This window comes from Callospermophilus lateralis, chromosome 15 (genome assembly GCF_048772815.1).
Source record: "Callospermophilus lateralis isolate mCalLat2 chromosome 15, mCalLat2.hap1, whole genome shotgun sequence".
Taxonomy (NCBI): Eukaryota; Metazoa; Chordata; class Mammalia; order Rodentia; family Sciuridae; genus Callospermophilus; species Callospermophilus lateralis.
In genome coordinates this window covers 45,449,911-45,475,752 of record NC_135319.1, presented here as the reverse complement: position 1 = coordinate 45,475,752, position 25,842 = coordinate 45,449,911, and the positions used below count along the sequence as shown (strand labels likewise).

Genomic DNA, 25,842 nt, shown 5'->3' with positions numbered 1-25,842 from the left:
CCACTGCCAGTGCTGCCCCCACGCCTGCCCAGCTCGGTTCTCCGGTCACAGCAGCTGGGTCCTCCAAAGCTGCTGAACCCCAGGGAGAGCTGATCACCAACTAAGCAGCCGGTAAGTGTGCGGCTCTATGACTTAAGGTGCTGGAGCTCACTTGGTTAACTTCTGTGTCTGCAATTGTGATTCTTGACCCTTGGGTAGTAGCCCTTTCCCCTCCTATTATGCTTAGCTCCCAGCTGTCCAGGGGAAACCAGAGAGCTGGAAAAAGAAGAGCCCAGAAAGTTGCAGGGAGGCATTTGATGAATGGGTAGGGGTTCTGAGGCCCCAATAAGTTAGTAGAGTTGTAGATGTGTTTGTGAGACAAGACTCAGCAGAAGACTCAGCATGTCTCTACATGCCAACTGCTGTTAAGGAGGGGCTGGAGTCTCTATCTTTTCCCAGCTTGTCCCCAACCATGGCCAGATCCTATTACTATGTTCTTGTCCTCCCTCAATTCTCTACTGCTATGGTATTGACTGACTTGTGACATGGTTCAAATGCTCCTTGGTTCCCCAAACGCATTTGAGCTCTGGGGTCTGGGGAATGAGTGACTGTAGCAGCAGGGAGCACAGCCATGACCTCCCAGGCCATGTTCCAGCTGGCCCATTGGAGGAGTAACAACCTCTCCTTCCTATGGAGAATGTTTTTGGCTGAATGTCCTGAACCCTGGCAGAACATTTCTCCACCCCCTTGGGACTTGGAGGAAGACTGAGGAGAGACCAGAGCCTGAAATCAACCCCAGTCTGATATCCCAATACAAGTAAAAACTTCAAATCACACCAAACCCATGAAACTTGGGTGCACTGTCCTATGTGAGTTGTTCTTGTTTTCTTTTAAACATCCCTTTCCCTCAGCTATGTTTCTTATAAAATATTTCTATGTAAAATAGCCCATAAGAGGTTGGTAGAAGGTAAGGACAGGGTACATCTCTGTTTCCGAAGAAAACAGAACCCCTAAGACAGTGGATTTTCATCTTTTGGGGAAATACATATTTCTTTGAAAACCTGAGGAAATTTTCCCCTTAAGCCTTCTCAGGTTAAGAAATATTGCTCTACTATAAACACTTTTCCCAGTTCCTGTAAATCCTCTAAACCCTATTCCTACCCCATCCAGGTAGAATATACCTCCAAAATGCCGCTCTCAGGAACCCCAGCCCCCAACAAGAAGAGGAAATCCAGCAAGCTGATCATGGAACTCACTGGAGGTAGGCATGTTTGCAGCTCCCTCATGTGGGACTTCTTATTAAAAGCATCCCTAACCCACCAATCCAACAAATAACATAAAGTTATAAATGTGTTGGGGTGAACAAACGAGAGCAATTCCAGGGTGTGGAGTATGGGTATGAGAGGAGAAGTAAGAAGGGCAGACAGAATTCAACATTGACTACTCACCCTTCCATCCTTTTTACCTTATAATCTGGGACAATATCCTGCCATATTAGCCAGCTCAGTTCCAGGACCACAGGATCTATGGTCAGTGAGGTATGTTTGAGGAAGAAACTATGATGGAGATTGACATAGACTAAGGTTCCAGTATATGGTTAATTTCCTTACATCTTTCCACAGAGCTAGGGAACTGGTTTAACATTTAAAATGGGAAATTGCACAAGTATGTTTCCTGGGAATAAACATGAGTGCATGGATGTGAAGAGCTCCTTCTTCTTCTTCCTTCTCCTCTTGTCCTTTCTCCTCCTCCCCTCCCTTCCTCCTCCTCTTCCCCATCCTTCACTTTTCCTCCTCCTCCTCCTCCTCCTCCTCCTCCTCCTCCTCCTCCTCCTCCTCCTTCGAGTTCTTCTGATAACTAGAGGCTCTTTGAAGTCAAAGAGTCCACTAAGAAGAAGAAAAGGGAACTTAAAACAAAAGTATGTGGTTATATGTGGCCAATTCCACATAGGATTAACCTATCAACTTTCTCTCATGCCACAATTTCTTCAGTAGCTCCATCTATGATGTTCTTTTATACCTTTTGTCCCAAGCCTGTGACACTTTTTTTTTTTTTAAAGAAAGAGTGAGAGGGGCTGGGGATGTGGCTCAAGCGGTAGCGCGCTCTCTTGGCATGCGTGCGGCCCGGGTTCGATCCTCAGCACCACATACAAAGATGTTGTATCCGCCGATAACTAAAATATAAATATTAAAAATTCTCTCTCTCTCTCCTCTCTCACTCTCTCTTTAAAAAAAAAAAAAGAAAGAGTGAGAGAAAGGAGAGAGAGAATTTTAATATTTATTTTAGTATTTGGCCGACACAACATCTTTGTCTGTATGTGGTACTGAGGATTGAACGCGGGCCGCACGCATGCCAGGCGAGCGCGCTACCGCTTGACTCACATCTCCAGCCCCTGTGCCACTTTTAACTCTGTTTACCTCTCTATTCTAGTATTTCCACTGTCTCCCAGTACTCCAACTTCAAACCCAGGAAATAAAAATCTCTTATATACTAGACAGACCTTGTTCAGACATCACAGGCAACATCCAGTCCTCTAAAGGGTTTCTAATAGGACACTAGTTGTGGACAAGGTCTGCATTCTGAGTCCAGGAAACTCTACTTTTCCTCTTTCTCTTGCCTCTTTTTCCCCACCTCCCTGAAAGGTGGACAGGAGAGCTCAGGCCTGAACCTGGGCAAGAAGATCAGCGTCCCAAGGGATGTGATGTTGGAGGAGCTGTCACTGCTCACCAATCGAGGCTCTAAGATGTTCAAATTGCGACAGATGCGGGTGGAAAAATTTATCTATGAAAACCATCCTGATGTTTTCTCTGATAGCTCAATGGTGAGTTCGGAATTGTAAACACTTTCTGAAAGTCTAGTATCTTGTCTTTTTTTTTTTTTTAAACATTTTTTTAGGTGTAGATGGACACAACACAATGCCTTTATTTTTATGTGGTGCTGAAAATCGAACCCAGGTCCCGCCCGTGCTAGGCGAGCGCTCTACTGCTGAGCCACAATCCCAGCCCCCCAAGCCTAGTATCTTTTCTGACAGCTTGTTGGTGGTAGGCACCTCAACCTCTTCTTCCTTAAAATGTATAAGTTCATTAAGCCCCAGATATATTGAGTCCCCAGTAACTCTAAAGTGAATTATAGTTCATCTCTGAAACTCAAGTCTCCATCTTAGAGTCAGTAAGGGATGGAGAACACCACACCCTCAGGTAAAATATTCCTTCCCAGTATGGGTAAGTATTAAAATAGAGTTATCAGATAAAACACAGAATGCCAGTCCTGTACTTTGAGGTTAAGATTCACAATGATTTTTTTTTTCAGTAAAGTATGTCCCTTGCAATATTTGGGACAAAAGAATAAATGAAGAATTAAAAATACAGAATAATAGGGTTGAGAGTATAACTCAGTGGTAGAGTATGTGCTTAGATGTGCAAGGCTTTGGGTTCAGTCCCCAGCACCAAACAAACAAAAAAACCCGAAAAGACCCAACAAACAAAAAAAGCAAAACCTAACCAAATAAAAAAACCCAAAATGGTATACCCAGTTAAATTTGATCTTTGAGTTTATATAATGAATATTGTTTTTCTATAAATACATCTCCCTGCCCAGCGAGGTGGCATACACCTGTAATCTTAGCAGCTCAGTAGGCTGAGGCAGGAGGATCTCGAGTTCAAAGCCAGCCTCTGCAAAAGGGAGGTACTAAGCAATTTAGTGAGATCCTGTATCTAAATAAGATACAAAATAGGGCTGGGAATGTGGCTTCGTGGTCAAGTGCCCTTGAATTCAACATCTGGTGCCCCCCTCAAAAGAAAATCCCCTAGAACATTTGGAATATACGAGCAAAATAAAAATATAAGATACACATTTAAGTTTGAATTTCATAGACACATGAATAATTTCTTAGTATAAGCATGCTCCATGAAATATTTAGGATATATTTATACTGAAAAATTATTTGTTGTGCATCTGAACTTCAAATTTAAGTGGTTTCCTGTAATTCTATTTGTTAAATCTGGCAACCTTAGAAATAGTTAAATGAGTTTTACAGCCATCTCCTTCTTTAGTTATCTTTTATTAAAGGGTTAGGGTTAAGTTTTCCCTAAGGACCCCAAGCTGTGGTGACTGAAATCATCTTTCTTCAATATCCTACATTTTTGGCAGGGTGTGGTAGTATACATCTATAATCTCAATGACTCAGGAGGCTGATGAAAGAGGATGGCAAATTCAAAGTCAACCTCAGCAATTTAGCAAGGCCCTAAGCAACTTAGCAAGACCATGTCACAAAACAAAAAATTAATATCTCAGTGGTAAAATCCACCTGGGTTCAATACATAGTATTAAAAAAAAGGCGGGGCCAGGATTGTGGCTCAGTGGTAGAGCAGGTGCCTAGCATGCATGAGGCACTGGGTTTGATCCCCAGCACAACATAAAAATAAACAAATAAAATAAAGGTTAAAAAAAATCCTACATTTTCTAGTTAGGCTTCTTCTCCAACTAAAAAGAAGCAGGGATTGGAAAGGGGCAAGGTCCAGGGTATTATGGCTGAGAAAGAGTGTACATTCTCCATTTTCTTTCTTCTTCTTCCACCTTCTCTAGGTGCCTGCAGGAGAGTGGAAATAGATGCCTATGGGGCCAGGGTAGGAATGTCCGTCATTGGCCCTTACGTAGGAACCCAGTAAAAGCGCTGAGCCTGTCATATCTAACTTTAGGAGGCCAAAACCCCTCCTCTCTACTGGGTCTGGTTACACTGGGTGGAGCATAGGGGAATACTTGGTAAGATGACCAGGAAAGACTCTTCAAGAAGTTGGCGGGGTTATTTTTAGGTTTCAGGACTGAATCCAGTATTGCTCTTTTAGCCACCCTACTTCACTTGGTATAGTTTCACTGTCAGAAAGTTGTGCTCCAGCTGAGTGTAGTGGTCCATGCCTGTAATCTTTTTAACTGGGGAGGTTGAGGCAAGGAGAGTGCAAGTTCCAGGCCAGCTCAGCAATTTAGTGAGGCCCTATGCAACTTATATTTTATTTCAAAATAAAATAAAGAAAAATGGGATGGGGGTGTAGCTCAGTGATGAGCATCTTTTTTTTTTTTTTTTTTTTTTTTTTTAAAGAATGAGAGAGAGAGAGAGAATTTTTTTAAAAAAATATTTATTTTTTCAGTTTTCGGCAGACACAGCATCTTTGTTTTGTATGTGATGCTGAGGATCGAACCCGGGCCACACGCATGCCAGGCGAGCGCGCTACCGCTTGAGCCACATCCCCAGCCCAGTGATGAGCATCCTTGAGTTAAAAAAAAAAAGGAAAGTTCTGCTTTCACAGGCACCAAGTGGAGAGAGGAATAGAAAGATGAGGGAGGAGGGGGCAGAGATTTCATTAGTTCTTTAAATTAAGACTGTGTTCCCCTTTGCAGCCATGTCCACTCAGAATGAGCTGCCCCCACCCTAAGGTGTAATTAGGGAAACTGGGCTAACCAGGGGATTCTACCTCTTTTTTTTTTTTTTTTTTAAAGAGACATTTCAGCAGTGGTGGAGACAGAAGCCAGACTACCTAGAGCTAGTACAAGAAGCTTAATTCAAGAAGGGCAGGAAACAATAGAAGGGGGCTCTGTGTCAAAGGAGGTGTTTGTTTGTTTGTTTGTTTGTTTGTGTGTGGTGCTGGGGATTAGAACCCAGGGCCTTGAGCATGCAAGGCAGTCTACCAACTGAGCTATATCCACAGCCTGAGATCCCACCTCTAAAGAAATGTTTAATTCCTCTCAGTCAGATTATCCACTATCCATTTATGGGGTTGGGGAGATCTGGAATCTCAGAGGATTCATAGTCTTCAGTTTGGCTCTTGTCTCTGATCACCTCCTCCTTTGGTATATACACATTTGTCTTTGTATATTTTCCATATCCATTTCTAACCTTCCCCTCACTTTATTGTTTCTTTTCAGGATCACTTCCAGAAGTTCCTTCCCACAGTGGGGGGACAGCTGGGCACAGCTGGTCAGGGATTCTCCTACAGCAAGGGCAGTGGTGGTGGCCAGGCAGGGGGCAGTGGCTCTGCTGGACAGTATGGTTCTGACCATCATCATCATGAGGGCTCTGGGTCTGGAGCTGGGGGTACAAGTGGTCCTGGGGGCCAGGCTGGCAGAGAAGGAGCTGCTGGCACAGCAGGGGTTGGAGAGACAGGATCAGGCAAGTACTCACATCCAAAAATAATGTATCCGTTCTCTAGAGCAGAGTTGTCTGCAGAAATGAGGTCTATCCTGGGAATGGGAAGCAGGGGGAGATAAACTGAGATGTCATGAATACAGGAGGCATCCAGAAAAGATAAAGATAAAGATATATATATATATATATATATATATATATATATATATATATATATATTTTTTTTTTTTTTTTTTTTTTTTTTTTCATATTCTACTCAGAGAAGCCTTGTTTTTGAGTCACCTTTCTGGGTTTTCTGATTTGGTCACAGATCTGGCCCCAAACTGTCACTATACTATAAAACTGAAACAATTGGCGGGATATTATACTTTTGGTACCTGGCCTCAACAATTTCCCTAGTGTAAGGGTGTGGGATTAACTTTTATTAGCTACTACCTAATAGCTATTATTTGACTTCTCTCTCCTATGGTTACCAGGAGACCAAGCAGGTGGAGAAGGAAAACATATCACTGTGTTTAAGACCTACATTTCCCCATGGGAGCGAGCCATGGGGGTTGACCCCCAGCAAAAAGTGGAACTTGGCATTGACCTGTTGGCCTATGGGGCCAAAGCTGAACTCCCCAAATACAAGTCCTTCAACAGGTGAGATGGTGGGGAAGGAACTAGATGCATACTAGTGGTGGCACTGTATCCCTTAGTAAGCATGTTACTGTATTTCAAATGTTTCAGAAGGAGGCTGTGGAAGGTTGACAGGACTAAGGGAGTCTTAATGGAAAGTCCTTGCTCTTTTAACTCCAGCTCAGCTTCATCATAAGAGTGTGATAAAGGAAAAATTTGCTGGAAGTCAGAATTTGAATTTTGGTTTTTAGCTTACTTAGCTGTTTGGGCATGGAATAATCACCCTACTTCTGAGCCTTGTTGCTTTTTTTTTTTTTTTTTTTTGGTACTAAGGACTGAACCCAGGGGGCGCCTAACCACTGAGTCACATCACCAACCCTTGTAATGTTTTATTTTGAGACAGGGTCTCACTAAGTTGCTTAGGGTCTCGCTAAATTCTCAGGCTGGCTTTGGATTAATAATTATCCTCCTGCCTCAGCCTCCAAGCCGCTGGGATTACAGGTGTGTGCCACCACACCCAGCTCCTTGTTGCTTTTAATGTAAAATGGAAATTATATATAATATGTGGTTGGAGGCCTCTTTAGGTCCCCTTTCAGTCAAGGTGTGAATGCCATTATTCTCCCTGTAGTATGATTTTATTTTCTCATATCCTGTTATGGTAAGGTTCTAAGTATCTTTCTTTCTTTTTTTAATTAGGCTTCTCTAAACTATGCCTAGAAGATCTATGTCAAAGCAGATTAGGAAAGGCCTAGAGAAGTGATTTTGCATTTGGTTGTTAATTCCTTTCAGCTAGGCCATCCCCTATTCACCTGGGTTGGGGGTGGGGTAAAGGTAAAGTTGGTAGGGTCTCTACATTTTAATTTAAGGTGATCTCAAATCTTTGGGTCTGTAGTGTTTGGGGTACTTTCTCTGAAATGCTAGTCTGGGTCATGACTGTTTATGAGACTCTGTCTCATACCCACTACACTCCTTTTCTCATTATTAACTTTGGGAAAACAAGCAAACCAGGAAGGGGAAATAGGGTACTAAGGGAGAAGAAGGATAAGAGGTAAAGAAGCATCTCAGAAAAACAGAATTTATGAACTTCCCCTTCCTTCAAACTGGTTGACAAGGTTCTGTTTCTTTTGTTCTGATCCTTAATCGAATAATATGTCCCCTTCTCAGGACAGCAATGCCCTATGGTGGATATGAAAAGGCCTCCAAACGTATGACCTTCCAGATGCCCAAGTTTGACCTGGGGCCTCTGCTGAGTGAACCCCTGGTCCTTTACAACCAGAACCTCTCCAACAGGCCTTCTTTCAACCGAACCCCTATTCCCTGGCTGAGCTCTGGGGAGCCTGCTGACTACAACGTGGATATTGGCATCCCCTTGGATGGAGAAACAGAGGAGCTATGAGGTGTTTTCTAATTTGTATCGAGTTTCCCCTCTGTGGTTCCAATTTGGAGAGGGAATACTGATCAGGATGCCCCCACTGTTAATACAGTATTCTTGTGGGAATGGAGAGGGAAAGGTGGGAGAGATCTGTCTTTCTATCTTTTACTCTAAGTCCCCATCCCAATATCCTTCCTCACCAATTCAGAGCTCCCCTTTCACTCCTCCACATGAAACCTGCTCTTTTATGAAATTTGCTCTGCTACCAGTAACAGTCAATAAACTTCAAGGAACTGAATTTATTCTTCCTCTGATATTTGAGGGCAGATGAAAGTTGAGGCTGACAATGTACAAAGATCAATTAAAGCCAAATACCAAACACTCATTATTTAGACTGGACCTGAGCTCTGGCTGCTTATATATCCACACCCACAAAACCACATTCATAGGTATATACGAAGTTATACTTACTCAATAGTTCATGAGACAAATAATCATAAACAAATACATGTGCTGGCCTATATGTGGGCAAAGCACAGTGATTAAGAAACAGGTGTTAGTAATACTGGTGTTAACTCTCGGTGTAGCCAATTAGAAGCTGCAAAATGAGCAAATCAGGAAAGGAAAATGGGAAGCTAAGGAAGATGTAAGAGTTACTTTGATTATCACAGAACTAGAACATGTGAATTTAGGAATACATACGTCACAGATTCCCAAAGGGATGAAATAGAATAAAGCACCATGTGGAATCCAGAAGGGAGTGGGAGAAACCAGATGCAGTACCTTGGCTAACCAACTGCACTGCTGAAGCTCCAGTGGCAAGCTGCAGTTATACTATACCTGGCTTTGTGTGAACATAACAAGATCTGAGGATTACAATAGCACCAAAGTGGTGCCCAGAAAGCACTGATTGGAAAAAAAACCCTGAGAGCTCAACAGGAATGGCTGACAATGCTCTTTATATTGATTTCAAACCTGGGGTCTCTTGAGTCCGAGATTCGTCCTATGTTCCACAAAATAAGAAAGATGGAATGATACAGACCAGGAAGGAAGGATAATGAGATGACAGTAAGGTCTGGGAGCTTTTTTTTTTTTTTTTGGTGATGGAATTGAACCTAGGGTTTCACAAATTTGGCAAGTGCTGTACCATTAACCTACATCCTTAGCCCTGGGAAATAATTTCTAAGGAAAGCTGGTTGAATTCAGCTAATTCCATGAGCTGTTACTAAATTGTCAGACTTCACAGGAGATGGATCAAATCTTAGTGAGCTTTGGTCACATGACATTTACCCTTGTCACCTTCATTTACAACTTAATGAATTTTGGGGGATACATACATCCTCTAAACTCATACACAAAACTCTATGTGGATTTTCCTAAAGAGAGGGTTTTCATAGTTTGGATTTTTCCCCAGATTCTGAAACGAAGATATGGATACAAGTAGTTCATTTGGACTGTGTCCCAGAAAAACAAACCATACAAAAGAGTGAGGAAGAAAACCAATAAAGGGCGCTTTGGGCAAGGGGGCTGAATTCTATAGGAAATGCTATTAAAAGAATGGTCCATGGGTTGGTAGGATCAATATCTCCTAGGAGCTTTATTAGAAATGCAAAATCTTGGGCACAAGAATCTGTGTCTTATTCTCTCCAGGTAATACTTATGTGCTAGAAAATCATGAGACATACTACCTCAGAATTACCTCATTTACAGTGTGAGAAGTGAGATTATTTAGCCACCAAATTCCATTTCTCATTGGTTTTTAATGTTAATTACACTGGCATTTCCAGGCAAAGAGATATAGATATATTCCAGGTACATTTATGGCTCAAATTATTAAATGGAAAATTTCAGAAATAATTCACAAGTTTTAAAATTGCATTATTCTGTCCTGTGTGGTGGTGCATGCCTCTAATCCCAGCAATTTGGGAAACTGAGGCAGGAGGATCACAAGTTCAGGGCCAGCCTCAATGTTAGTGAGACCCTGTCTCTAAATAAAATAAAAAGGGTTAGGGATGTAGCTCAGTGGTAGAGTGCTCCTGGGTTCAATCCCCAGTACCACAAACAAAACAAAAACAACTCAGGAGAGGTACTCCCTTTATTTATTTTTATGGCACCCAGCATTGAACCCAGGGGCGCTTAACCACTGAGCCATAACCCCAACCCCTTTTATATTTTATTTAGAAACAGGATCTTGCTGAGTTGTTTAGAGCCTGGTAAATTCCTAGGCTGGCTCTGAATTCACCATCCTCCTGCTTCAGATTCCCAAGCCTCTGGGATTACAGGCGTGGGTCACCAAACCCAGTAAATTTTTAAAAAATTATAACTTATTATTTTTTGTGGTGCTGGGGATCAAACCCTGAATCCTGCACATGCTAGACAAGCATTCTTACACAGAGCAACACCAGCAAATTAGCCCTTTTAGATGGTCAAGGTCTCATGGTCTCCAGTTGGTCCTATTACTCACTACTACTATTTTACATAAGACAATGTTTTATTATTACTTGCCTAGCCTCTGCAGCCACTTAAGTTAGCAACCTCAAGGGTGACTTTCATAAACCACATGCCCATGACACCACCTTTGTCAGTAAGGTAGACTGCTCATTCATTATTCTAGAGATTAGGTCTGCGGCTTTTTAATACTGTAGTCATAAGCTGCATGGGACTATTGAGCTCTTCGAATGTTCCCAGTCCAAATTTAGATGTGCTGTTCTACTTAAAAAAAAAATTCTCAATATCACCTATTGAAATATCATTTTGAATGTGTTGGATTAAATATATTACTAAAATTAACTTCATCTGTTAAAAAATGCGGCAGCTGGAAATCTTAAATTACACAACGTGGCTTGCCATATATTTCTACTGGACAGCCATATATTTCTACTGGTCTAGAGTGAAGAATCTCATGAGAGCTATTCAGGAGATTTAAGAGGTGAAATTGAATTCACCTTTTTAAAAATTTCTATTCCCTGGGCTGGGGTTGTAGCTCAGTGGTAGAGTGCTTGCCTTGCACGTGTGAGGCACTGGGATAGATTCTCAGCACCACATGAAAATAAAGATATTAAAAAATATATATAAAAATATATTAAAAAAATAATAATTTCTATTCCCTTAGTCAACCTCCTAATCCAGCTGATTTCACTCTTCCTTGTTGACCAGCTTTCTTTAAAATCCATCTTCTGAGGCATTACTGCGCATGCCTGTAATTTCCAGCTACTTGGAAGACAGAGGCAGGAGGATCACAAATTTGAGGCCAGCCTGGACAATTTAGCAAGTCAGTACCCCCCCTCCCCCGCAAAAAAAAAAAAAAAAAAAAAAAAAGTTAATAAAAAAGGGGTAGCTGGGGATTTGGCTCAGTTTGCTAACATGCACAAGTTCCTGGGTTCAATCCCCAGCACCTCCTCCCCCCCCAAAAAAAGGGGGCGGGTAGGGATCCTGGGTTCAATCCTCCAGCAAAAACTAAAATAAAATAAATGTCGGATACTGTTCAGACTATTTACAGTAGACTGAGCAGAGATCAAAAGTCCTACAACTAACTGTTGGGAGAGCAACTAAATAAGGATGTGTGCATGAACAGAGAGTGCAAAGTACAAATCACACACCAGGTACGATTCCCTTCCATATCCTAGGCCAAACATCTGTTCTTACATGTTGGTTTTTATTGAAAATTTTTCCTATTTTGGTCTCCTGAGTTGGCGAGGCGGGGCATCAGGACAAACATTTCTGTGAAGCCAAATACTTTTTACAAATCAGGGTGGGGGAAGAACGGATGAAAACCTCTTACAAGAAGGTAATGAGGAGATGGGAAGGTCAATTTTTGGCCTGCCTTCTTCATCTCCAACTTCTCCATGTCGAACGAAAAAACCTGGAAAAACGGAACTTCCGTTAAAGATACTGATCTAAGTTTGAGAAGTTTGAAAAAGAAGGCTATATCCCTAAAGTTATGCCGGTACAGAGTCCTCCATACTAACTCGCACCCGCCCGAACAGACCATTCCGCTTCCAATAATTTTCCGACTTCTGGTCAGTTCAGGGTTGATCCTCGTCCGCGCCCCACCTCCAAATATTTCCAGACAACCCGTGGAGCGCCTTCCGTCCGTCCGCCATTTTAAAACACTACTATCGCGAGATATACTTAGCGCTCTCGAGCCTGATTAATTTACTTTCTTGCGAGACTCTCTTCTCGACTGTTCTCGCCGTAGCTGAAGAAAGTGTCGCGAGAGCTGGTTGCCTTGGCTCCCTGTAGCTATAGCAGCCGCGGCGGTTTAGGATGCGGCGGCGGCGGCGGCGGGAGCAGTGAGTTCGACAACCTCAGGGGGGCGGGGCCGAAGGTAATGGGGTGCTGGGGGTAGCGCCTGTGGAGGGATAAGGGAAGGGTCGGGTCTTAGGGGAAATGAACCCTAGTGTGACGTGTGGGGAAGGATCCAGGTCCCGTGGGTTCAGGGACAGGGCGCGGGTCTGCGCCGGGGCACGCGGGGAGGGCTGGAGCTGCTGGGAAGTCCAGGGGGAGGGACCCGGGTGTAGTAACGCTCGAGGGACTGGGCCGAAGCGTAGAGGGGTGTGTGTTGGGAGCGGGCGGTGGGTAAGGGGACTCGGAACTGGATAAAGACACCGGGCTAGATCGGGGAAGTAGTGGGAAGAAATGGGGTACAGTGAGGAGGAGGGTATGTTAAACCGGAGCATAGAGGTTGGGCCCAGTTTGCTCTCACTGTTTGGGAGGTTGGGGTGAGCGGTGCAGGGAGAATCAGACCTTTACAGCACTCTGGGCTACTCCTAAGGCTGGTTGGGTACAGCGCACCAGGACCTGGGACCTAATTGCTTTGGTGGGAGTGGTGGCGCCCCAGACCCTCTCCGCCTCCCTTCCTTCTTTGCAAAGAAATACCCAGTGACCACTCCGACAGGTGAAAGGAGTCCTAGTGAATTAGTATTAGTTGAGAAGGTTTTTTTCAGTGAATAGATTATGAGTAGGATAATGAATAATTTAAAGTGTGGGGTGGGGGTGGGAGAGAAATTGTTGAGGAGGAAAAAAAAAAAAAAACACTACTAAGGTGTAATTCCCTTGGAGCGAATTGAATTGGAAGTAGGGGTTGTGTGCTAACGTCATGTTTCTTCCCAGATTCTAGTGTACTTAAAAAATTATATATGCATAGGGCTGGGGTTGTGGCTCAGTGGTAGAGCACTTGCCTAGCATGCATGAGGTACTGGGTTCGATCCTTAGCACCACATTTAAAAAAAAAAAAAAGTATTGTGTCCATCTACAACTAAAAAATTTTAAAAAATTATATATGCAGTGTAAGATCAGTGTAGTTGATATAGCAAAAGATAGAGTAGAACACTTAAACCTTCCACAAATGTAACTTAAAACTGTTTCTATTGCAGCAAGTAGGCTGAACACTACTAAATCCAGAGATAGTTTATTCACACGGATATAAAACCTTGTCTTCCCAAAGTCTGCCTAATCAAGTTATTTCCTTTTTTTTAGTGTAGATGGACACAATAACTTATTTTTAAAATTTATTTTTGTGTGGTGCTGAGGATTGAACCCAGTGCCTCACATATAGGCAAGCCACTACCACTGAGCCAGGACTGCAGCACTGGTTATTTGCTTTTTAAGCAAGTATATATATACACACACACACACATATACACACACAAATATACATATATCTGTATTTATATTTGAGGGTATTGGGAAATTGAGCTCAGTACCTAATGCTTGCTAGGCAGGCGCTCTACTACAGAGTTACATCACCAGCCCTTTTAAATTAAATTAAACTTAAATTTTATTTTGAGAAAAAAAGATGCTCCCTAAATTGCCCAGGCTGGTCTGGAACTTGCAGTCCTCCTGCCTCAGTCTCCTGAGTAGCTGGGATTACAGGCATGTGCCACCACAGGGAACTGGATGATGAGGTTTTTTTTTTTTTTTTAATATTTATTTTTTAGTTTTAGGTGGACACAATATCTTTATTTTACATTTATGTGGTGCTGAGGTTTGAACCCAGGGCCTCATGCGTGCTAGGCAAGCACTCTACCACTGAGCCACAATCCCAGCCCCGAGGTTTTATTTTAGGAGACAGAACAAGTTTCCAGTGTTTGTCAGTGTGGAAATAAAAAGAGTCTCCCAGGAGTGAAAATTACTGAGAGGGAAAAATATTTAATCTGAGTTTCAAGGGCTGAGGCTCAAGAGCAAGGTTTGGACTATTTGGTTCTTTATCTTTCATTTCTAGTGAAAACTGTGGCTTCAAGTCAGGCGTTAAAAAATTTATTTATTTATTTTAATTTACAAATACAAGTTTTTCCAATCATTTGTCTCTATCTTTTGTATGCATTAATTTGCAAGGGCTAACTCCCTGTTTTGATTATGTAACTGGATTTTGCCATGTTGAGATTCACAGATTCATTAATTAGAATAATGGCTTTTAAATCCTTCTTGAGCTAGCCTAAATGTAGTTATTCAACCCGTTATTTGATATGTATCAGAGTAAAACTTTTAATTTGTCCTGTTGGTAGCTAAACTTTAAGGTAGATGTGCTTTTCTGAGGCAAGATAAAGCCTTGTGTGGTGGTTGGGTTCCCAAAGTTTCAACATGAATCCAGCAACAAACTTTCCTGAGATCCTGTTCCATGTAGATTGCTGTGTAAGGCATTGCAGGAGAAAAATCACTTAATTCATTTATCTATTCAACACACACTTATTGAAACCAGTTTTTGTCTGACCAGGATTGACTTCAGGATTCAAATACAAGTAAAACTTTAACTCTGTCTTGGAACCTGGCAGACCCTATGAAGGAAGACAGAGAAACAAATAAGTATAATGTAATAAATGCAAGGTTCTGACCTTGAGTTTAAATAATAGTTGACAAGGGCTGGGGATGTGGCTCAAGTGGTAGCGTGCTCTCCTGGCATTCTTGCGGCCCGGGTTCGATCCTCAGCACCACATGCAAACAAAGAAGTTGTGTCTGCCGAAAACTAAAAAAAAAAAAAAATATTAAAATTAATTCTCTCTCTCTCTCTCTCTCTCTAAAAAAAAAAAAAATAATAATAGTTGACAAGACTAAAAGGGAATGAAGCATTTTAAAAATTGTAAACTAGTAACTGAAGTCTAAACTGTGTTGCATTAATAAAACAGTAAGTTTCTCAGAACAGAAAAAGAATGGAAGTTTAAAGAGAAAATTTACTTTATTACTCTTTCATTAAAATTTTTAAATTTGTGTCTTTATTACTCTTTTAAAGTAAATATCAACATTCTTAAGTCAATAATAATGGCCAACATGCATTAAGTTGATAATTAATGTGCTAGGCATTTTACTTTGTTTTATCTTCACAATGTTCTGAGGCTGGTACTAATACCTTAGTTTTTAATAATTTGTTATTTATTTATTTCAATATTTATTTTTTTGTTGTAGTTGGCCACAATACCTTTATTTAATGTATTTATTTTTATGTGGTGCTGAGGATGGAACCCAGGGACCTGCAGGCAAGTGCTCTACTGCTGAGCCACAACCCCAGCCCCTAAAATTTATTTTTTAGTACTAGGGATTGAAACTAGGGGCATTCTAACACTGAGCTACATCCCCAGCCCTTTTTGTTTTTATTTTGAGACGTGGTCTTCTTAAATTGACCAGGCTGGACGCAAATATTTGATCTTCCTGTTTTTTTTTTTAGTTGTAGATAAACACAATTTCTCTCTTTTTTAAATTTTTTTAGTTGTAGATGGACACAATACCTTTATTTGATTTATTTACATTTTATGTGGTGCTGAGTATCGAACCCAGTGCCTCACAGGTGGGAAGCAAGCACTCTACCACTGAGCTAATACCTTAGCTTTAAAGATAAGAAAACAGGTTTAATCCCAGTGTGATGGTACGAATTTGTAATCACCTGCTAATCTGGAGCCTATAGCAGGAAGATGGCAAGTTGGAAGCCAGCCTGGGGAATTTATTGAGACCCTGCCTCAAACTAAAATAAAAAGGGGCTGGGGGCTAGGGGTGTAGCTCAATGGTAGAGCGCTTGCCTAGCATGTGTGAGGCACTGGGTTGGATCCTCAATACACATAAAAATGAATAAATAAAATAAAAAAAAGACTGGGGTTGTAGCTCGGTGGTAGAGCACTCCAGTAATGGGGTGGGGGTGGGAGAATACATCATAGAACCAAAAATCAAGGTTTAAATAGTTAAGGAAATTGCCAGGTATAGTGACATAAGCCTAGAATTTCACTGACTTGGAGACTGAGGCAGGAGAATAGCAAGCTGAAACCTGGTCCAGGCAATTTAGCAAGATCCTATCTCAAAAAATTAAAAAAAGGGGCTGGTAGTTCAGTGATAGAGTGCCTTTGGGTTCAATCCCCAGTACTGTACCTCCTCAAAAACACAACAAAAAACAATGTTAAGGAAGTTGCCAAAGATCACAGAGTAGTAAATGGCAGATTAGGAATTAGAGTTGGAAATTTATGTGTTCTTAAAAACTAAAAAAGCTGTGTATAGTGGCTCATGCCTGTATAAACAGGGACTTGGGAGGTTGAAGCAGGAGGATTGCAAATTTGATCTGGCATAGGAAATTCAATGAGACCTTGTCTCAAAAAATAATAAAGGACTGGGTTGTAGTTCAGTGGTAGAGCACCCTGGGTTCAATCTCTAGTATTGCAAGAAACAAAACAGGAAAAAAACCCACCTTATTCCTCCAAAGAACTAAGAAAGAAATCCATTGCTATGGTGCTTGCCTGTAGTCACAGCTACAAGGGCATTGAGGCTGGAGGATCACTTGAACCTAAGAATTTGAGACCAGTTTGGGCAACATGGAACAAATAATAATAAAAAAAGTAAAAAAGTAAATAAAAAAAAGGAAACAAATGAAGAAAGATTTCTTTCTTCTGCAGATGGGCAGTCTCTGTGTAGAGGTAGAGAGAAGAGGTTATAGTTGAAATTGGTTAGGGTATGGGAATTCAGCGTGGTGACCAAGAAGGTATACATTTATCATGGGGTTATCTCCTTGTTTTTAATTCATAGGTATTTTTTTTAAATATCTTTATTTTGTTTATTTATTTTTATGTGGTGCTGAGGATCGAACCCAGGGTCTCTCACATGCGAGGCAAGCGCTCTACTACTGAGCCACAACCCCCTATCTCAAATATTTACACTACCTACAAGGAACTAATTTGAATATCAGCATAATTCTGATTATAAGATTGGTATTGTTATAGACAGAATTTAGTAAATTACCATATCCATGCTGGGTATAATTAAATAGGAAGCTATGTTTGGGAAAATAGTTGTAACAAGCAATTGTTAAAATATGTAAGTTTCCAGAAAGTGATCATTTTAGTAGTAGAAATACTTATCTGTTTTCATATATAGAACAAATATTCTTAGAACAGATCTTAAGATATTTAATCAAACATTTTAATTTTTTTAATAATTATTCTAATTTGTTATATACAATGGCAGAATGTAATTAATTTCATATTACATATATAGAGCACAATTTTATTTAAAATATTTTTTTTAGCAGTTGATGGACCTTTATTTCATTCACTTATTTATATGTGGTGCTGAGAATCGAACGTAGGGCCTCACACATGATAGGCAAGTGCTCTACCATTGAAACACAACCCCATCCCTAGAGAATAATTTTTCAAGTCACTGATTGTACACAAAGTATTTTCATACCATTCGTGTCTTTATACATGTACTCAGGGTAATGATGTCTAACTCATTACACCATCATTCCTATCTCTCTTTCCCTCTCCTTTTCCCTCTCTCCCCTTTGCCCTATTTAAAGTTCCTCCATTTCACCCATGCTCCCTCCCCATTGCCATTTTGAGTCAGCATCCTCATATCAAAGAAAACATTTGGCCTTTGTTTTTTTTTTTTTGGGATTGGCTTACTTAGCTTTATAAAAATCTCCAATTCCATTCATTTACCTGCAAATGTTATGATTTCTCTTTTAATGCTGAGTAATGTTCTATTGTGTATATTTACCAAAGTTTTCCTATCCATTCGTCTACTGAAGGGCATCTGAGTTGGTTCGACAATTTAGCTATTGTCAATTGTGCTGCTGTAAACATTGATATGGCTGTGTCCCTATAGTATGGTGTTTTTAAATCCTTTGGGTATAAACTGAGGAGTGGGATAGCTCGGTCAAATGGTGGTTCTATTTCCAATTTTCCAAGGATTCTGCATAGTGCTTTCCATATTGGCTGCACCAATTTGCAGTCCTACAGCAATGTATGAGTGTGTCTTTTTCCCCACATCCTCACCAACACTTATTGTTGTTTGTATTCTCTTGATAGCCGCCATTCTGACTGGAGGGAGATGAAATCTTAGAGTAGTTTTTTTTTTTTTTTTTTAAGACAAGCATTATTATGATCAAACAGTTGACTTTATTTATTTTTTAATATTTGGCAGACACAACATCTTTGTTTGTATGTGGTGCTGAGGATCGAACCCGGGCCGCACACATGCCAGGCGAGCGTGCTACCGCTTGAGCCACATCTCCAGCCCTTAGAGTAGTTTTGATTTGCATATCTCTAATTGCTAGAGATGTTGAACATTTTTTCATACATTTGTTAATTGATTGTATATCCTCTTCTTAGAAGTGTCCAGTTAAGCATTTTTATTTTGATTACCTTTTTGTGATACTGGGGATTGAACCCAGGACCTTGCTTTTGCATGCTAGGCAGTCACACTACCACTGAGCCACACCCCCAGTCCCAGTCAAACATTTTTATACTTCATTTTTTTGGTTTTGAGAACAATGTATGTATTTATCTGAGTTTATGTTACTGGAAAAGGGTCTGAGGAGGTCCCCTAAAAGCGAGAAGATGACCTCAGCTCAGCCTTGTCAGGTTCTTGACTCACACCACAGAAAGAAATTTTAGGATGTCTCAGAAGAGACACAGCCAAAATTTTATTTAAGAAATAAAGGTATTGCTGGGTGTGGTGGTGCACTCCTATAATCCCAGCGGCTGGGGAGGCTGAAACAGGAGGATCCTGAGTTCAAAGCCAGCCTCAGCAAAAAGCTTTTTTTTTTTTTTTTTTTTTGTTTGTATGTGGTACTGAGGATCGAACTCGGGCCGCATGCATGCCAGGCGAGCACGCTACCGCTTGAGCCACATCTCCAGCACCTCTTTCTTTTTTTTTTTTTTTTTTAGTTGCAGATGGACACAATACTTTTATTTTATTATTTTTATGTGGTGCTGAGGATTGAACCCAGAGCCTCACACATGCCAGACAAGCGCTCTACCACTGAGCCACAACCTTAGCTTTTCTTTTTAAAGAAACTTTGTAGATAGAGAACATGAGAACTATGTGGAGGGCTTTTGGGGACTGCAAGATCCAGCCCAACCGAGGACTTCAGATTTCATTGTCCTTTTCAGTGCTTCTTCATTACTTACCCCTTACCTCCAGTCTCCTGTAAAATGATTTGACCCTAGCATTAAAAAAAAGGGGACATGATATTAGTCTGTTGAATTCAATTATCTTAATCAGGTAGCACAGGGCAGGTTATGGTGGGAAGGGTCTTTCAGGATTTTTTTTTTCTTTTTCTTTAATTTTTTTAGTCGTTAATGGACTGTTTATTTTTATTTATTTATATGCAGTGCTGAGAATCAAACTGAATGCCTCACACATGCCAGGCAAGCACTCCACCACTGAGCCATAACCCCAGCCCTCTTTCAGGATCTCTAGGTTAATACCATCCAGTCAATAGATGATATTTAAAACATACCCATGTCATAAGTCTCTTAATATTTGCCCTTGGACTTATTTAGTCTAAAGAAAATGAGTTGTACAAACTAGCAGTGTATGTAGGCTTTAATCATCTAGATATGTAGATTCACAATACTGTATTTTCAAGGGATTTTTTTCAAATTAAGGCCTGAAGGAAAGGGAATATAGGTAAGGGTGTTCATGAAGCTTCTTAGATTAAAAGTCACATTTTCTTTTACCTTCTCTGTTAGTCTATTTATCTTTATATCTTCTCTCCTATCTCATTTATATATTTGCTTTTGTAGTTTTTTTTCACTCTGTATTCCAAAATTCAAAAACTGTTTGCTGGTGGCACATGCCTATAATCTCAACTACTTGGAAGGCTGAGGCAGGAGAATCACCAATTTGAGGCCAGCCTTAGCAGTTTAGCCAGACCTGTTTCAAAAAAATTTTTTTTTAAAGCCTGGGGATGTGGCTCAGTGGTAGAGTGCCTTTGGGTTTAATCCCCGTACCACCCCACAAAGAAAGAGGGGTACAACATTGTTGTAGTACATAATATTCTCAAGAAATACTTGCACACCGGGCTGGGGTTGTGGCTCAGTGGTAGAGTTCTTGCCTAGCACGTGTGAGGCACTGGGTTTGAGCCTCAGCACCACATTAAAAAAAATAATAATAAAGTTAAAGAAAAAGAAATGCATGCACATTGAAGGATGAATCAGTGATGTAGGTTTTTTTTTTTTTCTTTTCATTGAATTGACTTTTGGCAGTACTCCCCTCATCTGTATAGATTTTAGCTGGACTGCATATGTGTATGAATGAGATTTTTTTTTTTAACACTTTTAACTAAGTGGGCTGGGTGCTCATGTTTTTTATGTGAATTATTTTAGAAGTATTGAGACATAATTTTGCAAGAGAACCTTAGAGTAAAAGAATGAGAGCAACAACCTTGAGGATTGAGAATGGAACTTCACCAGGAAGGATGAAAATAAATGACTGATGATATATAAACAGTGGGATCTAAAAACATTTTTTGGGGGAGGGACTGAATTGAGCCCCACCCAGGGCCTTTAGCACACTAAACAAGTATTCTGCCACTAAGTTGTATTCCTAGGCCATCCCCCACACCTCACCCTTGCTTTTTGAAATTTCATTTTAAGACAGGGTCTTATTAAATTACTCAAGTGGCCTTGAATTTGAGATCCTCCTGCCTCAGTCTCCCAAATAGATGAGATTATAGACCTGTACCATCATACCCAGTTTAAAAGCATTCTTTAATTCTCACCCTTTACGGGAATTTTTTTTTTTTTTTTCTGCTTTAATACATTCTCTGGAATGGTTCTGGGTTTTTTGGGAAAGATTTTATCTGTTTATACTCCTTCAGGGGTATATAGAAGTGTTAATTTCCTATCAGTTGCATTTTAAATAGTAAATGAACATTGAACAACCCCCCCCCCCAAACAATTTATACTGCATGATAGACAAAAGCGATCCCATTTTAAATTTTCATTTCTTTGATTCAAAGGTAAACATTTCCTCTATTTATTTTTCTTTCTTGACTTCCCTGTTTATGTCTTTTTAAAAAATTCTTAAAATTGCTGGAAGTGCATGCTGTAATCTCAAACTATTCCAGAGGCTGAGGTAGGAATATCACAAGTTTAAAGCCAACCTGGGCAACTTTGTGAGAGACCCTATCTCAAAATAAAAGGGGCTGGGGATGCTAGGCACTTCAGCACACACCTGAAATCCCAGTGTCTGAGGAAGCTGAGGCAGGAAGATGAAAATTTGAGGCAAGCCTCAACCGTTCAGCTAGGGCCTCAGCAACTTAGCAAGACCCTGTGTCAAAAAAAGGCTGGGGCTATATATAGCTCAATGTTAGAGGGTCCCAGGGTTCTACCCCAGTACTAAAAATAAATAAATTAATAAAAGGCTGAGATTTTAGTCCAATGATCGAGTGTTCCTGGTTCAACCTGTTGTTTGGAGGGATAGGGGAACCTTAAAATTTTTATAAATTTAAATTTTATAACTTAAAATATCTTCAAAATGGGGAGAAAGAATATGTTCTTTATTTTTTGCAGTACTGGGAATCAAACTTGGGAAAACATTACGATTGAACTATATCTCCAGCCTTGGTCTTGAACTCCCAGTCCTTTTGCTTCAACTTCGTAAGTTGCTGGGATTATAGGTGTGTGCCATTATACCCAGCAAGAATGCATTAAAAAAAAAAAATAATCTTTATATAGGCAGTTAAGAGGCAAAAGTTTCCCTTCCTACAAATATTTTGTTTGGTGGGTTTTCTTTTGGTCCTTTTCCTGTACATTTATAACTCACCTATTTATACTTCTTTTTTTGTATCCCAGGCATTGAAACCAAGGGTGCTTCACCACTGAGCTACATCCTCAACCCTTTTTATTTTTTATTTTGAGACAGGGTCTTGCTAAGTTGCTTAGGTCCTTGCTAAATTGCCGAGGCTGACTTTGAATTTGCTATCCTCTTACCTCAGCCTCATGAGCTGCTGTGATTGATTACAGGTGTACATCACCATGCCTGGATATACCCTTATTTTTGTATGTATGTATGTTGCTGGGAATCTAGCCCAGGACCTTGCCTCAGCCTGTTGAGTAACTAGAATCACGGGAGTGCACCATTATGCCTGGCAAAGTGCCTGAATAAAATAAAATAGTATTTTCATAGTGAAGTTTGTAGAAAAAGTCATTCTCAAACTGTAGAAACAGAACTTATTTATGTGCCATTGTTTAATTTGTGACCTGGGCTTAGCTCTTATTTGTGCAGATTCATTTCATTTGGTGGTTCATTCTGCCTGAATATTGACCCATTCAGAGCTCTGTAGTACCAAAAGGAGATAATTTTTTTATCATCCTTTCCCGTTTATTCAGCCCCTTATGTTTTTCACTCATGGTCATTGAAGACCAGAAGGGTGTATTTGAACGATTGAAAATTTCATCTTGTGTTCCTTCAGTTTTGGGGGAACCCCAGAGTAAGTATCATTTTAGGCTGGGGTTTTCATCCTTCCTGGGACCTGCTAGACCTGAGGAAAGGTGGAACTTATTTTTCAGACTTGATTACAGGTGTGTGCTATAGCACCCAGCTGCGAGTTATTTTGAGTAGAAAACCTGTATAAATCAAACTCTGGCCATGATTTTAATTGAGCAGAGTATAAGAAGTTGGATTTAGAGTTGTATTTTTCTATGCCTTTTCAAACAAACTCATATTCATAACTCCTTTCTTTTTTACTCAGGTTAGAGTTGTAATTTCACGCTGACTTTTAACCTTCTATTCCTATTTCAATAGATTGTTACTGAGGATCTTTATAAAAAATTAATTTTAGCCAAGTGTGGTGTCACACATAATCCCAGCAACTCAGGAGGCTGAGGTAGGAGAATTGCAAGTTTGAGGCCAGCCTCAGCAAAGCAACTTAGGGAGATCCTGTCTTGAAATAAAAAATAAAAAGGGATGGGGGTGTAGCTCAGTGGTAAAGTGCCCCTGGGTTCATTTCCCAGTACAAAAAAGCAACAATAACAAACCCCAGCAATAATAAAAAACAGCTTTATTGAGATATATCTTAATATTATATATGATTATAATTAATATATTATTTATTATTACTTAATATTATACAATTCATCTGTTCAAGTATACAAAAGTTTTTAGTGTAGTTACAGAGATGTGCAACTATTACTATGATCAATTTTGAAACATTTTTATCACCCTAAAAAGAAACCCTATATCACTGGTGCAGTGGTGCATCCCTATAACCCTGGCAGTTTGGGAGGTGGAGGCAGGAGGATTGAAAGTTCCAGGCCAGCCTTCGAAATTTAGTGATTTCCTCAGCAACTTAGCAAAACCTTGTCTCAAAAAATGGGGGAGAGGCTGGGATGTAGCTTAGTGGTAAAGCATCCCTGGGTTTAATCATCAGTCTAGAAAAGAAAAAAAAATTAGAAATCTTGTACCTATTAGCATTCTCCACATCTGTCAAACTCTGCGTCCTCCCTCACAGCCCTAGATAGTCACTGATTTTGCTTTTATCTGTGGGTTAAGCTATTTTGGACATTTCATGTAAATGGAGTTAAATACCAATATGTGGTCTTTTGTGTCTGTATTAGTATTTCATTCCCTTTTACAGCCAGAAACTGTACATTGAGTAGACATAATATATTTTATTTACCCATTTATGAGTTAGTAGACATTTTGTTTGTTTCCACTTTTTCTCACATGAGTGAGATGCTTAGCCTACAAAATAAGGAGATAATGGTATTGTGCAATTGTAAAATTTAAAGTAGGCACTCAGTTTCTGGGTTGAGCTAGTGTAGGGTACTTTTTTTTTTTCCCTTAATATCTTTATCTTTATTTATTTATGTTTAATGTGGTGCCGAGCGAACTGAAGGCCTCACGCGTGCACTCTACCGCTGGGCTACAACCCCAGCCCCAGTAGTGTAAGGTACTTTGAGATTGGTTGATCATCAGTGGCTAATGATGGAATCAATTATGCCTGCACAAGGAAGCCTCCATTAAAAACCCAAAAGGATAGGAAGCCTCCATTAAAAACCCAAAAGGATAGGGATTGCATGTGGTGGTGTAAGCCTGTAAATCTTAGCAATTTAGGAGGCTGAGTCAGGAGGATCACAAGTTCAAGGCAAAGCCTCAGCAACTTAACAGGGCCCTAAGCAATTTAGTAAGACCCCATCTGAAAAAAATAAAAATAAAAAGGGGATAGGGATGTGGCTCAGTAATAGAATGCCTCTTGGTTCAATCCCAGTACCTGCCCCTGCAATAAAAAACAAAAACAAAAAAAGGGCTTGATTGGAGAGCTTCCAGATTGCTGATCTCATGGATTTGCCTGGTGGGTGGTACACCTGGAGAGGGTCCTGGAAGTCTATACTCTTTCCTACATACCTTGCTCTATGCATCTCTTCCTTCTGACTGTATCCTTTGTAATAGCCTTTGTAATACATGGGCAGATGTAAGTAAATTATTTTCTTCTGTGAACCACACTAGCAAATTAATTAAATGTGAAAGGTTACTGGAGATAATAAACTGATTGGTCAGTAGTGCGGGTCCCAACTTAGTACTTGTGATTGTCATCTCAAGTGAGGGAGTTTTGTGGGATTGAGTCCTTAGCCTATGGGATCCGATGCTATCACTAGTTTTTGGCTATTACAAATAAAACTGCTTGGGCAGGAGGATAGTTCAGCAGCAGAATGTGTGCTTAGAATGTGCAAGCTTCCATGGCAGAACTGATTACTTGGTGTGTGGACAAACTCCCACATATATGGTGTGAGGTGTATTCTGTGCTGTAAAAGGAATGTGAGTAGAAGAGAAAATATTTTTTTCTTGAGATCCTTTTTTTTCTGTTTTGTTTTTAGTGCTGGGTGTGGAGCACCCATGATTTCATGCAGGCTAAGTAGGTGCTGTACCACTAAGCTACATTCCCAGTGAGATCCACTTTTTTATTTGAAAATTTTATTTTACATGTAACTATAGCAAATAATACAGAGAGATCCCTTGTATATTTTGCCTAGTTTCCAAAAAGGCAACATTTGCCAAACTATTATGTACTATTAACAACCAGGATATTGGCATTGATGCATACCACTAATTTACACAAATTCCTATTTTACTGGTACTTGTTTTTGTGTGTTTTAGTTCTTTTTAAAATTTTTATTTTTTCCTTGTAATTAACTAGTACTAATTATATATATTTATGAGGTAAAGTGTGATTTTTTAAAAAAGTTTTTTATTTAAAAAAAATTTTTTTTTTAGTTGTAGATGGAAACAATATCTTTTATTTATTTTTTTGTGTGGTGCTGAGGATCTAACCCAGTGCCTCACAGATGTGAGGCAAGTGCTCAACCACTGAGCTATAACCCCAGCCCAATAAAGTGTGATTTTTAAGTACCTGTATATAATGTGCCCTGATCTGTGTTTTAGTTCTATATAACTTTATTATTTATTTAAATTTAGATGTATCTATCACCACAGTCAAGACCACAAGGATGTCTAATGTTACTCCATAGCC

General features: G+C 40.1%; 2 protein-coding genes and 1 long non-coding RNA gene across 10 annotated transcripts in view; 2 read left to right on the top strand and 1 right to left on the bottom strand.

Moving 5' to 3' along the window:
• Window positions 1-8,406, top strand: Myoz1 (myozenin 1). 2 transcript variants are annotated; one of them, XM_076834768.1, is made up of 6 exons: window positions 1-111; window positions 1,154-1,240; window positions 2,622-2,800; window positions 5,899-6,142; window positions 6,595-6,760; window positions 7,901-8,406. In XM_076834768.1, exons 2-6 carry the CDS (start codon window positions 1,168-1,170, stop codon window positions 8,130-8,132), a joined length of 894 nt encoding a protein of 297 aa, XP_076690883.1. In that variant the 5' UTR covers window positions 1-111; window positions 1,154-1,167; the 3' UTR covers window positions 8,133-8,406. The 2 variants fall into 2 exon arrangements, with proteins under 2 accessions (XP_076690883.1, XP_076690882.1); XM_076834767.1 differs by having other exon boundaries at window positions 1,150-1,240.
• A 3,315-nt stretch (window positions 8,407-11,721) lies between these two features.
• On the bottom strand, window positions 11,722-12,280 carry LOC143381014 (uncharacterized). Its single transcript, XR_013088775.1, has 2 exons — window positions 12,097-12,280; window positions 11,722-11,970 (listed from the first exon to the last, which is right to left on the bottom strand). It is a non-coding gene; the product is annotated as an uncharacterized LOC143381014 (long non-coding RNA).
• Usp54 (ubiquitin specific peptidase 54) overlaps window positions 12,138-25,842 on the top strand; it is a 135,780-nt gene continuing 122,075 nt past the window's right edge. For all 7 annotated transcript variants that reach the window (XM_076834262.1, XM_076834261.1, XM_076834260.1 and 4 more), the window contains exon 1: window positions 12,138-12,435. The gene's annotated coding sequence lies outside the window, so the exon portion shown is untranslated. The remainder of the gene's footprint in view (window positions 12,436-25,842) is intronic.

Bases quoted from the DNA above. Each gene is read 5' to 3' on its own strand.
- Myoz1 (XM_076834768.1), top strand. From the start codon at position 1,168: ATGCCGCTCTCAGGAACCCCAGCCCCCAACAAGAAGAGGAAATCCAGC. The intron at 2,801-5,898 runs GTGAGTTCGGAA...GTTTCTTTTCAG, and splicing joins TTTTCTCTGATAGCTCAATG to GATCACTTCCAGAAGTTCCT. The intron at 6,761-7,900 runs GTGAGATGGTGG...TCCCCTTCTCAG, and splicing joins AAATACAAGTCCTTCAACAG to GACAGCAATGCCCTATGGTG.